This window comes from Sinohyriopsis cumingii, chromosome 17, assembly GCF_028554795.1.
Source record: "Sinohyriopsis cumingii isolate HCF-2022 chromosome 17, ASM2855479v2, whole genome shotgun sequence".
In the NCBI taxonomy this organism is placed as follows: domain Eukaryota; kingdom Metazoa; phylum Mollusca; class Bivalvia; order Unionida; family Unionidae; genus Sinohyriopsis; species Sinohyriopsis cumingii.
Window position 1 is genome coordinate 54,347,667 of NC_142977.1, and position 14,911 is coordinate 54,362,577.

Below are 14,911 nucleotides of genomic sequence, written 5' to 3' on the forward strand. Positions count from 1 at the left end.
GAACAAATAAAGTACAGAAATGCATGAAGGTTTGATTCAGAATTATATCAATATATGAAGCAATATTTTTCTTGTTTGTAAAGCAGATATGAGACATATGTATTAATGTCAGTCTTGTTTGTTGGTGCTAGCTGTGTCAGCATATGACTTTTTGCAATTAGAATGAAGTATCAAATAATATTACATGTACAGATACAACTTAAATGTTCCATTCTTGAAAGGGTATACTGACAAAAGTAGGTCACTATGACCTGATGTTATGCTGCTATAATACTTAATAAGTTTTTGAATTTGATCCATTTTTCTAACAATAGTCATGAAAATTAATGGATTGCGTTGAATATAATTATTTTCTGAATAACTATAAGATTTAAACATAGATGAGTTAGGGGACTGACTAATTATGTCCCTTGTTAGAAGGGTAGGACTGACTAATTATGTCCCTTGTTAGAAGGGTAGGACTGACTAATATCCTTTGTTAGAAGGGTAGTACTGACTATTAATTGTATTTTTATGTTCAGACTTGGTGTTTTTTTTTCTCCATATTTAGCAGAGTTTAATGTATAGTCAGTATGGACATAGATTTGATGTTGCAATGTCTTTTCTGTTCTATATTCTAAGTTTAGTATTCTGTATATACTTGCTTGTAAGTCAGACTGCATAGACCTGGATTTGCCATCACATAATGTGCCAGCAAATCTGGTTTTGTACAGTTCATTAGGAATAATGAGTAAAACAAGTGTCATAGACCCTGATCTTCTGGTGCACTATGTAACTGCAGATCAGGGTCTGTGTTGTTTGCAGTTGGACTTAACTTATAAGCGAGTATATACAATCTGTTAAATTCCATATGATGTCATGGTAACTTTTTTGTCAGAGTTTTACAGTTTTTCTGAAGTACTCAAAAAGTAGAGAAGTAACATCAAGAAATAATAGATTATGATTTGTGTCTGCTCTACTTTAGTTTTAGTGAGAAGATTGTAATTACACTTACAACTGTTCAGATTCACATTCATGGCTGCTTGTATCTATCTACTGTAGCTCTTGACTTTTCATGTTTTAATCATGGTTTCATATTCCGATCAGGCGTTGATGAATTCAAATACATGTACAGGCTAATTTTTTAATGTTCATGACCTCAGTGTTAAATTTTGATATTAGTAAATCAAACATAAGTCAACCCATTTATTTCCATCTTGATGACTTAACAAACACCATCTCTTAACTTGATAATGTATTTATTGAGGTGGTTTGGGTTTTTTAATCAGCAACAGGGTATATAGAACTGATCCACGTGTAATTATAACTCAGTAAGGTAATACTTACCTCATGAATGGTATCTGGTAATGACTGATGTTTTTATTTGCTAGTTCCCAAGAAGGAGGAGAACCTAAAGCAGCTCCAGCTGATTTTGGGACTACTTCTCCAGCATCACAAGAGGCAGTCTAAAGTACTGCCTGAACTTATTGATCTCGTATGTATGCTGTGTATCTATATTTATGTTTATTGTACAGTGTGGTTTGTGTTAGTAAAATATGGATTGCTTTTTCCTTGCATATAGTTATCATGGAGTGGCATTTTTATGGATCACTACTGTGATTATGTTTTACCATATATACTCTGGGGTGTAATGATACAGTGATACCATATACACTTGCTTATAAGTTGAGTCCAGCTGCAAACTGCATAGACCCAGAGTTGGCATCACATAATGTGCTTGTAGTTATGTGTTGATCAGTTTTTATGAGTAATAAGTACATAAAGATACATATACCCTGATATGCTTGTGTATTATGCAAAGACAGATGCGGTAGGTTTTGTTTGCAGTTGGAACTGACTTATAAGCAATGGTCTTCTCCCGAACATGGTTGAAGCAGGGAACTATATAATTCATTGGAAGATGTTACACTGAGCTCTTTATGAAAACCCTAAGGAAATAACAGGCCTGTTGCAGTGCAAATGACTTAAGAAGTGAATCAGGTCAATATTCATGTATAGGTTTGAGTTAGATTTATTTCTCAAGTCTGAATATGAATTTCTTAGCAAAAACTGCCATTATCCAACTTGGTAATTTTGCAGTTAGTCAAAAAATCAGTCTTATTAGAAATCTCTGGCATATGACATTCAGTCATTATACAGTCATTGTACACTCCTCACAAAAATGGTTATCACTAAGATAAGGAAATATACCTGGTTTTTTAGTTGAACATGATGATACTGTGTTCATTGTCCTTTATCCATCTGTAATCAATCCATCCATCCTTATTCCATTAGCAGTTCTTTGTTATCACTTCGCCTTCTAAGTGACATGGAAGAATGTAAGTGGCATTATCAGATGGGTGGCCTTTCTAGAGTGAGATCATACATATGAGAGTAATAACTACATATAAAATGTGAAAGTGTGTAACAGACTTTTAAATATGTAGTTTTTTTTATTGAAAATCACAGGAGTGTTTTCAGGTTTTGGACTTAGTTTAATATAACATATGTTAATGTTGTTAAAATAATATATGAATAATCAAAAATCATGGTGCAAAACCAGCTTGTATGTAAAATCTGGACACAAACATATGGCTGTCGATTCAATTTTTTTGCTCACCACAGTTTAATATATACTGACACTGTTTATTTTTTAAGCATTCTGATATCAGCATTTCTCAATAGTGAGTCAAATCACTTTCACTTTTCCTTATAAACTTAGAATGTCTGATGACTTTTTGCAACAGAGGTGATCTGGTCACATGATGAACCATTTTTTTTTTTTTTAATCTGGTACCCATTCAAGTAGATTTTTTGTAATCTATGAGAAAGAATCCACAAAGACCAGTATACCGTTTTACCTTCTGGTGACTGGATGTCATGCTGACTTGAACTTAACAATACTGTACTTCTCAGCTGGTATCTATTTTCATCTTGAGAAATGAGAATTATCATTGGTTATAATAGCCAATGGTTATGAAAGTGACATAACATGTAAGGACCACAAAGCTGTGAGGATAATTGGATTACTTACCTCATTATGATTATGGTGGCTTGTACATGTACAAATGAATTTTGATCAGACTTTGTGTTTAGTCATTTTTTGATAAACATGTTGATAGACAGTGCTTTGACAATGATTTAAAGGTCAATAACTTTGATTCTGTTTATTTTGTAATGGCATGTGATCATGATAACTCAAACAAATATGGATTTGTATCCAACCCATCTTGTGAATTCTCTGAATTCATATATGGTAGTGGGTATCAATTTTCATCATTTTGTAAAACAATAAAATTGCTATTAATAGATACTTAAATTTTTGCAATTGGGAAGAGGTACTTAAGTTTCTTCAGAACTGCCATTGTTTGTTGGGTTCTCAAATTCATGTTTTATAGCAACTGCCAAAATTAACAAATATTAGTACCCCACCAAAAGTGAATTCACAGACTATGTAAAATATACTTTGAATAATTCTGTTTCTGTCAACAACAAAAAAAATCCTCAAAAAGAGATTAATTTTGGATTAAACTTAGCATGTAGGTATATCATGACAGAATTTGAGCTCATGATGATCCATTATATCAGGTTAAAGGTTAAGGGCCATGGTTAAGTTTTTTGTACCTTGTGTGTGTGAGTATTTTGGATTTTTAACGTAGCTTTAAAAAAATTCAGTCATAGTGCTATGATGTCTGCAGTGTGGCAGATTATAGTGATGTATAGCCCTAGGGCATCATGCCACAGACATGTAGCATGATGTCCCACCTAGTCACATTATCCAGACACCAGGCCGACCAGCCCTAACACTAACCTCTTAATGCTGATCAACAAGCAAGGCAGTTATTAGTAACCATTTTTATAAGTCATTGGTATGACTCAGCCGGGATTTGAACAGACTCTAACCACAAGGCCACCAGAGCGGTGTAGTAAAGCTGTTGACTCAGACATTAGAGTTTTTGTTACCAAAATTTGGTATGTTGCAGTTTCTTAAGAACATCTTGGATAAGTTCAATATTCAGGAGTTAAAATGAATGTTGGTAGATGAAACTTTATGTGAATTCTCATAAATTGTTTTTGTTCGTTTGAGTGAAGCATCAGCCTCTTCAAGGAACTCAAGTTAAATATCTCATTTAGAGGCATTTCCAATGTCAAATAAGAAATTAATAAGAACATTATACAGAGCAGCTAATATGTTTCGTGCATCTACAAAATAATGACATGGGGAAAGTTTTATGAAAAGTCTTTCACTTGATATATGTATTTGTAGATTTAAACAAAGTGCAATCACTCTTAGTACAGCTATGTAATTTCAGTTTTATCTGTATCTTTATACTTTAAATCTGTCTCCATGTAGGATTTTCCAGTTAGAGCTTTTTTAACTAAATTTCAGATCTGATTATTGATCTGTTTCCGCTTGGGTATGAACTACTACTGCATACTCTAAGTAGGCTTTTTGACTAAATTTCAAAGCTGATCATCAGTATTTAATGGGGGGGAGCATGAGCTCATCTATACATGTATGTACACTGTAAGTAATCTTTTCCTCAAATATGATCACACTTTTGTATTTGGATGTGAAAACTAAAGTTTCAAATTGTATTTTAAACATGCATTAAGTACTCATATGCCGTATATATGTACAAATGGCCTCTAAATTGTATGCATTGATTCTAAGTTCATTATTTGCACTCAGATAATTTCCTTATGAAAAGGAACAATTAAGTAATTAATATAAGTACTTATCTTTAAGTCAAATCTAACTACAAAAAAATATTCACCCTGATGTACAATCCCATAATGTGCCAGCAGATCAGGGTCTGTGTTGTTTGTTCTGCTAATTATTCCAAACAAACTATATAGACCAGATCTGCCAGCACATTATGCAGTGGTAGGTCTGGGTCTGTGCAGTTTGCAGATGGACAACACAGATTACTCAGGAGTATATATGGTAATTGAATTCACAACATCTACGCATCATTAGTTTCTTTTATTTTCTTTCCTCACAGCTTGACAGTGCACTAAAGCGTCTGCACACAGAAGAGAACAACAAGCAGACGACAATACTGTCTGAGAACATCACCAAGGGTGCAGGTGGCCTTGACCTTCTGAAACTGTTAGGATTCCACTTCCAAGCCTCAGGAATCAATCTCAGCAACCCCTATGTGGTTTACCCCCACTGGAACAAAGATGGACTCCTCATTCCAACCTATGATGCTTTGAGGGCTCTACTTGGTATGTATTACAGTAACCCCTCACTATAAAGTTCCTCATTATACTGTTGCCCATTTTAATATGTGGGAATGGTCATGCTCTTATTAAATTCATTAAATTTTGTTCTATTATTGCTACTGAATTTATTTCACTTCATTTTAGTACTACGTGTGTGTGTGTGATTTGGATTTTTAACTTAGCTTTAACAATTTTTCAGTCATATTGCTACAATGTCTGCAGTGTGACAGCTTATAGTCATGTCTAGCACTGGGGCATCATGCTGCAGACATGTAGCCTGATGTCACATCCAGTCACATTATCCTGACACCAGGGCAACCAGTCCTAACACTAACCTCTTATTGCTGAGCGCCAAGCAAGGCAACTGTTAGTACCCTTTTTATAAGTCTTTGGTATGACTTGGCCGGGGATCGAACCCTCATCCTCCCACATTCGAGGCAGATGCTATAACCACTAGGCCACCGGAGCGGTAGTACTACATGGGTTAGATTTTATTATTATGTCATTCAGTATCATTAAATAATATGTTTTTATTGTGACACAGCCTAGTTGAAACTTTCTCAGTAAAAGAGTGGCCTTACTTTTAATTTATGACTTTCATGAACAGCATCATAAGAGGAATTACTGTGCTACATTATTCAGCTGTAGAATTGTTACTTTGTTTCTGATTGGCCATAAGGGGTCACATGATTGTATGAAGGGACAATAAAGGGGATAAAGTCTTGTTTTAATAATCTTGGTTTTACATATACTTTATGCAGTGCTCTTGCATCAGTGCATGGAACAAATGTCACTGGTTCTTTGTGTAATTCTTACCTGTGCTTGAAAAGTATTTTATGAAGAAATATGATATCACGTTATATACTTGATTTACATAAGTCATTAGTAGGTATATAAATAAACTATTTATAGGAATGGTAATATTGGTATGGAATAATGAATGAAGTTCATTTTCATTCTATTCTTATATTACTATTATATATTACTATATTAATATAGAGAAATATGCACTGCTAGATCAGTGCTTTGTGTGGGTGTGACTGGTACATGTTTATTATTTAAAAAGACTGTCAAGTAGCAATCAAGGAATAAGATGCCAGTCTTACCCACAATGGCTTGAAAATACTGGCATTGTTTTGTAAGAGATTGTACATACAGTTTACATTCCTGTGTTTCCAGGTTTTCTTATACAATATTTAGCATTTCTTTATTAGGCCAAGGTAATCACTGCTGCTTTTAAGGCCATGAATTATTCTGTTACAGTCTATGCTATATAATTTTCAGAAATTTTGCAGAAATTCCAGTATTATAATTATGACTCATAGTTTCTTTGGACCAAGGTCAGACCATGGTCAGCATTCTGTATTCTTTTCTTTTTCTTTTGTTGCTTGCCTTTAACTTATTACAATGAAACTATTTTTCCTAGAATTATATATTCCACTTTTTTGGCATCCTAGCTTTTCAAAATGTTCATTAAATATCTTTCACATATTTCTCATTTTTCACTTTTCTAGAAATTAGTGCTCACCCACTGTGTGTCCAAACAATATGTGACCTTCTGCCCACATCCCAGGACAACATCTCATTGGCTGTGGATATGGTAAGATCATTGGGTAATTTCTCATTACCATATGTACCTCCTTAAAATTCAACTGCAAATAACATATATCCTGACCTGCTGTCACATAATGCAGATTAAGGTGTATATTGTTTATTCTAATAATGACTCCTGACAAACTGCATATACCCAGATCTGTCAGACTTTTGGTTTTTGTGCTGAGGAAAGTTAGAGCTTCTGTAGCCATTTCATATTTTAGAATGAAGAATAATAGTGCAAGAAGTAATGAATGAAGTAAATATCCTGGAGGGTTTTATTTTTTCCTCAACTATTGCATTCTTGTAGATCATTATATATCTACTAAGCATAATGCATACCTACCTGTGAACAGTGTTGACTCGTATCTGCCATGACATTATGCATAGGCAGATCAGGATCACTCACAGCCATAAGTAAAATCAGTGAATGAATCGCATAGACCCTCCCTGATCTGTGAATGCATTTTGTCTCATTCAGCCAGACTCTTGCATGGTAATCTCTCAGAACATTTAGTCTCATTCAACCAGGCTCTTGCATGGTAATCTGTCAGAACATTTAGTCTCATTCAGCCAGGCTCTTGCATGGTTCTGAGTCAGCAAAAAATAAACATGAAAATATGCAGAACAGCTGTCAGATTTGGAAACAAAATTTGCAAGCCTTGAATAAACAAATAAAAATGTGAGTTTTGCATTAAGTAAGTCATCAAGCTGTTACCTCATTCTTGAAGAAGATAATATGATCACATGAACACAGTGGTATGAAGATAAATGCAGCTAAATTAAAAAAAACATCATTTACAGTCAAGTAAGAGTAAAGGCTGAGAAAGAAACCTTCAGAATATTACTAAAAGTAATAGATATAGAACAGTCTCAAAAGGAAAACTTCTTGACCATTTGTCATCATGATTGACAATATGAGGTCATTAAAATGTGTACTCACTGCTTTATCTCTTGACCAGAATAAACTCTTATCTCCCCCAAGAATATAGAGGGATATTCTACAAAGTTTCTCTCATGGCCACATTTACAGTATTGCTCTTTTGTCTAGGGGTGGGTAATAGTGATACAGTAAGTCAAGGGAGACAACTGCAATTTCTAAAATGCGTTGTTTGGATTGTTCTTGATACTAGTATACAAACACCATCACCAGATTTTTTTAAACCCATTGATGGCTTTCATTTCAACATAGAGCTACACTTTTAAAGAGTAAACCAGTTTGGTGGTTTAGCTCCTGATTATCTTAAAAGTAATCTTAACATGAGGAAAATGCACGTATAAACTAAGATAAAAACGTGCATACATCTCAAACACAAATTTATATTTACCTAAACCAAATTCTGAATTTTATAAGAAGAGTTTTGTTTTTTCTGGACCCAGACTATATGATTCCATTCATCTTATATAAGGTCAGTCAACTCTAGTTTTTAATAGCTTTTTTGTCTAAAGACACCCCAGTTGGTAAAAATTGTACATCATTTGCACATAATTGCCAAATGCTTCATAAAAAAATTGGTTAGTTGACCAAATGAGCATCAGCTTTAAATAAAGTAATTATTGCCATCATTATCATCATTTATATTATTATTATTATTGTTATTATTATTATTATTATTAACATCAGAATGAGGCTTTCCCAAACTTTGTAAAATTGGTTTGATTGGCAGATGAGATGAGATGACATAACACATCATTGTGATGTTGAGATCAATGTAAACAGGCACGAATTCATTGGCAGGTAGATAAATATCTCCTATATTAGTGTCTGTTTAGGAAAAGATGATTAAAATATCATTTTAATCTTCCAATAGACTTTTGGCTTTTATGATTGCTGAAAGTGTGTTTAGGTAATTTTGAGATAGTGAGAAATGCCCATGTTAATTGCAATCAATGCAACATTTTACCACACCCACAAAAGGTGGATGTCATATGGAGGTTGCAGGAGTCTGGTTGAACTAGATTAACAGCACATCTGAGTTCAAGCTGTTTGCAGTTTCTTGTATCTTATACCTCAACATATACAATGAACACCTTGCACTTTGTTGTGTCATGTACATCAGCATATACAATGAACACCTTGCACTTTGTTGTGTCTTATACCTTAGCATATACAATGAACACCTTGCACTTTGTTGTGTCTTATACCTTAGCATATACAATGAACACCTTGCACTTTGTTGTGTCATGTACATCCACATATACAATGAACACCTTGCACTTTGTTGTGTCATGTACATCAGCATATGCAATGAACACCGTGCACTTTGTTGTGTCTTATACCTTTGCATATACAATGAACACCTTGCACTTTGTTGTATCATGTACATCAGCATATACAATGAACACCTTGCACTTTGTTGTGTCTTATACCTTAGCATATACAATGAACACCTTGCACTTTGTTGTGTCATGTACATCAGCATATACAATGAATACCTTGCACTTTGTTGTGTCATGTACATCAGCATATACAATGAACACCTTGCACTTTGTTGTGTCATGTACATCTGCATATGCAATGAACACCTTGCACTTTGTTGTGTCTTATACCTTAGCATATACAATGAACACCTTGCACTTTGTTGTGTCATGTACATCAGCATATACAATGAATACCTTGCACTTTGTTGTGTCATGTACATCCGCATATGCAATGAACACCTTGCACTTTGTTGTGTCATGTACATAAGCATATACAATGAACACTTTGCACTTTGTTGTGTCTTATACCTTAGCATATATAATGAACACCTTGCACTTTGTTGTGTCATGTACATCTGCATATGCAATGAACACCTTGCACTTTGTTGTGTCATGTACATCCACATATGCAATGAACACCTTGCACTTTGTTGTATCTTATACCTTAGCATATACAATTAACACCTTGTACTTTGTTGTGTCATGTACATCAGCATATGCAATGAACACCTTGCACTTTGTTTTATCTTATATCTCAACATATACAATGAACACCTTGCACTTTGTTTTATCTTATATCTCAGCATATACAATGAACACCTTGCACTTTGTTGTGTCATGTACATCAGCATATGCAATGAATACCTTTCTTTTTTCAGCTGAGTCTGACAAAGCATGCCCCAGAAGTTCAGCTGAAGGTTACTGATTTGTCTGTACGTCCACTGTGGGCCAACATAAAGATCAAGAAAGTTCTGACTTCCATTGGCTTCCATCAGATTGGGCTACTGCTAAACTTCAACAGGACTCCTGTTAACAGGTATTAACATCAAATTATGTGTACAGTCCACTCCATTTATCCAGCAATGCAACAGGTATTAACATCAAATTATGTGCACAGTTCACCCTCATTTATCCTTCAATGCAGCCAATATTAACATCAGTTATGCATACAGTTCACCTTCATTTATCCAACAATGCAATAGATATTAACATCAAATTACATGTACAATTCACCCTCATTTAACAGATAAAACATCAAATTATGTGTCAGTTCACCCTCATTTATCCAACAATGCAACAGTTATTAACATCAATTATGTGTACAGTTCACCCTTATTTATTGAACAATACAACAGGTATTAACATTAAATTATGTGTACATTTCACCAGATTAATCCTACTGTCAGATAATAAGATATTGCCCAAAGTACTTGTAACTGAATTGTATGTGTATATATGTGTTAGCATATCAGAGATGTACAAATTCATGAGAAAGACTAGATTTGACATTATGAGATTAGGATAGTAGTCTTCAACAGTTACTTGGACTGTACATCCATCTTTTGAAATCTTTAAATAGAAACTTTTAATATGCACTGTATGGTCAGTATTGTGCTGATGTGCCATTAAACCTCCATACTTACAATCTGATTAGTATTTTTAGCAGACAGTGAGACATGGGTACACATGTATGATAATCAGTTGTAAAGTGCATGCCATATTTATATGCAGTAATTAACCAGTTAAATGTAGTAAATGCCGTATTTCTGCCAGCAAATAATCAGCTGTACAGTACATGCCACGTCTGCTTCCCAGTCTGATGTGTTTTTATTTTCAAATGGTCTTGACCTTGCCTGAAGGTAATAGGTAATATGAGAGTGCATTGGTATTCAAGGTCAGAGCTTTCTGATTTTATATTCCAAGTATAATAGCCTAACTATGAGTCTAAAATGACCATAACCATGCCTGTATGTCAAATGGAGGGTAGGAGTACTTGAATATAAAGGGTAGATCTTACTTGTTCCATGTTCTTAGTATAATAATTATCCACTCAGAGTTTGGGACATATTTAGACTTGTAACTATAAAGTTAAACTTTAACCAGAGCCTTAACCATTACCACAGCCACTGGTTGCATGAGTAATACCTATAGTTTATCTTTGCTAAAGCAAGCAAGGAAGAAATGTTCATCGTGATTGATACTACTAATGTCCATAGTGATGGATACTATTTATGTCAATAGTGATGAATACTATTTATGTCCATGATGATGACTATTATAATAAAATTTATGTCCATAGTGATGACTATTATTTATGTCCATAGTGATGACTATTATTTTTATCCATAGTGATGGATACTATTTATGTGCATTGTGATGACTATTATTTATGTCCATAGTGATGACTATTATTTATGTCCATAGTGATGGATACTATTTATGTGCATTGTGATGACTATTTTTTATGTCCATAGTGATGACTATTATTTATGTCCATAGTTATGACTATTATTTATGTCCATAGTGATGGATACTATTTATGTGCATTGTGATGACCATTATTTATGTCCATAGTGATGACTATTATTTATGTCCATAGTGATGACTATTATTTATGTCCATTGTGATCAGTACTATTTATGTCCATAGTGATGACTACTATTTATGTCAATAGTGATGACTATTATTTATGTCCATAGTGATGAATATTATTTATGCCCATAGTGATAAATACTATTTATGTATCTGTACATTTCATACATTACAGACAGCTACTAACAGATCTTCTGCAGCTCCTGTTAGCTGTTAGTGAATACAAGAGTCAGGTTCTACTGTACAGACTGGATGTCAACTTACTTGGCAGTGCACAGCACTCCATGGTAATGTGTTGATAGTTCATGTAACACAAATTATTAATTACATCTCTACTTTAAGAAGCAGACAGCATATAGAATTAATTTTTCCATTTCTTTGTTCTGTCCATTTTTGTCTTTATGCCCTTTTGACATTGTGATTTTTTTCACTCCATTAGAACTATTGAGAACAGATTTGCATTATGGGTAAATCCTGTGATGAAGATATGTTATGTACCTAAACTTGGTGACTGTATACTTTATTCAGTAATGCTTAAAGGTTATGTCTTTGTTTAAATTCCAATGGCATTTTTAAAGCCAGCCTTTTTGTAGAGTTTATTATGATATGACTCTGTCTACTAACAATCTGTCTGTCTGTCGATGAACTTTTCTTTTTCTGAACAATAAATTCACTTCTATAGCATATATCTACACAAAACATTGTCAATATCTTGCACTTGTGGCAAGAAAGAAGCCAGTTGATTTCAGTGTCGGTATGTAATATGGAAGCAATAATACCACCAGCAAATCTGCAATCACATAATGTATGAGAAGACCTCTTTCCATTGGTTTCCTTAGTAATGTTCTATTAAATGCCACTAAACATGACCCAAATTCTTGTCCAACATAGTTTTGCATAAATTTGTAATCATAATCAAAATATCTTGGGATACATTTCATTACATGAGATATATATATATATATATGATATGTTTCAGTGACAGTATTTGTGATATGTTTCAGTGACATGGTATATGTAATATGTTTCAGTGACATGGTATATGTGATATGCTTTAGTGACATGGTATTTGCGATATGTTCAAGTGACATGGTATTTGAGAACCTTGTCAAGTATGAAACATTTGTGAGCTTGCTAAGCACTGTTTGTGTCATAGAAGTTTACATTAAGTAGGGAAAGTTGTTGTTGTTGTTGTAGTGTTTAATGCCATTTTTCAGCACACGATAGGCTATACATGGCGACCAGTATTAACGGTGGAGGAAGAACTGGGAAAACCCCGGAAAGAACCACTGACCCACGAGAAGCTACTGGCAAGCTTTCTCACATACCGACATTGACTGAATCTGAGACTCGAACCCACGCAGGCAAAGGTGAGATGGCAATGATCCGTAACGGAGAGTGCTTTAGACCACTCGGCCACTTGGGGCCCCTCATAGGGAAAGTTAGAAAGTCATCATGTTGTTATAAGTAGAAATGATGTTTATGTGCAGATAAATCAACAGCATAGTGTAAACAGTTGCTAATTCTGTCTTGTATTTTTCATATTTCCAAAATCTTTGATAATTATCCTGGAAATGGTCATGGAGTGTTATTGTTATTGGACCTGTCATGGGATTAATAACAAAATATCACTGCTATACCTGTATATATTCTGTTGTCGCTGAACCTAAAAAAATAAGTGAAGGAGAGAACAGTATAGGGATGTAGAAATTTATTTATCCATATACTGTTTTCTTAATTATTTAATTTTGTGTTATACCAGTCAAACAGTATCAGGCAACCTATATTGTACTGTTATGGTTTTCATACACTAATATTGCAGAGCTTTTCTGAGCAGTTGCTGTTTAAATGAAAAGGATACGTCGTCCATTCAGATATCTTAAGGCTTGCAATTTGTAGGGGAAAATGTCTTTTTTAGCTCACAAATTTTGACACTTTTCATAGGAAGTGAAATTTTAATGCACCAGTTAGTGATGTGGGATGGAATGACAAATGTGCTGCTTTAGTACTCAGTATATTGAGATCAATATGTAATTTTGATGAAAAGGGAAAGGTAAACATAGATGATGGTGGGTTTAAGTAGCTCTTGCATGAGTGATGCTCATTCTAAACATTTGAGTTGGAAGCCAATTGAGTATTTGTTCTTTATTTATTTTCACAAATTTTGTGGGGAAAATGCTGCATATGTGAAACAGTTAGACTTTATTTCACATACATGAAGTTATTGACACATATGTAAAATAGTTTTTCAGATATATGAAATCAATAATTTCTTCATCATTGAAAAAAAGACTTTAAGATATGTGAAAAAGTCTTTTACATATGTGAAAATGAGTTTAACATACGTGAAGAAAATTAGTTTATTTCACATAAATGTTTGTTATGTGAACTTTCTTATATAAGTGAATATGTTTCTCATACATTTGAAATTCATTTTGTATATACAAAATAATTGATTTATGTTACATATCTACAAAACAAATTTACATATGGAAAATGAGCTTTTATTTCACATATTTAAAAATCTTTTCACATATGTGAAATATTATTACCAGTGAATTACTGTTTCAGATAATTTTTTTAAAGTGAAATTCACTTATACATATGTTAAACAATTTCAATTTATTTCACAATTTAAAGACGGTGTTTCACATTTGTTTATTTTATGTAAAACAGAATTTTACATTTGCAAAAAAGAATTTTACACATGTTGAAAAGAGCATTTTTTTTGTTTTCTTCATCACATGTCAAATTCTTTTCCACATCTGTAAAAATCCTTTTCACATTTGTCAGAAAGAATTTTACATATGTACAATTTTTTAATTGACTTATGTAAAAAGCAGATTCACATGTGTGAAAAGAATTTTTTATATTTTAAAAAGAATGTAATTCTTTTCATATAATAAAATAGGTGTCCATGTATGTGAAAGTAGAAATTAATGCTCAGATGGTTTATTCAAATGCTTAATGCATTATTTGAGAACTTGAAAAAGCCTACCTTTCAGTTTATTTAAATTTTCACTTGAAAGGAGTTCATGACAGTGTAACTACCTTTTCTGTTATACTTCAGAGTGGCTTTCTGTCAGATTGCATGGTAATTTAATTTCCAGAACATTGACTTATTTCAGTTTCTACATAGGGTCATGATACCATCCACATGGACTAATTTTCGGTATAAGGTACTCATTGCATTAGACCCTCTACATTTTTTAATCTGATCTTTCTTTAAAGGTCAGTGACTTCTTGTTTAAATTAAAAATTTGTGACAGTATACATTTCTTTAGTTCTCACATCTCAAAAATGTTTGCTCAAATTT

General features: G+C 33.4%; 1 protein-coding gene across 1 annotated transcript in view; it reads left to right on the forward strand.

Moving 5' to 3' along the window:
* Positions 1-14,911, forward strand: part of LOC149778775 (uncharacterized) — a 63,969-nt gene that overhangs the window by 27,636 nt on the left and 21,422 nt on the right. Inside the window, exons 11-15 of the mRNA XM_089939532.1 lie at positions 1,371-1,474; positions 4,986-5,211; positions 6,723-6,808; positions 9,882-10,039; positions 11,771-11,882. Coding sequence (XP_089795658.1) covers positions 1,371-1,474; positions 4,986-5,211; positions 6,723-6,808; positions 9,882-10,039; positions 11,771-11,882 — 686 coding nt within the window. The remainder of the gene's footprint in view (positions 1-1,370; positions 1,475-4,985; positions 5,212-6,722; positions 6,809-9,881; positions 10,040-11,770; positions 11,883-14,911) is intronic.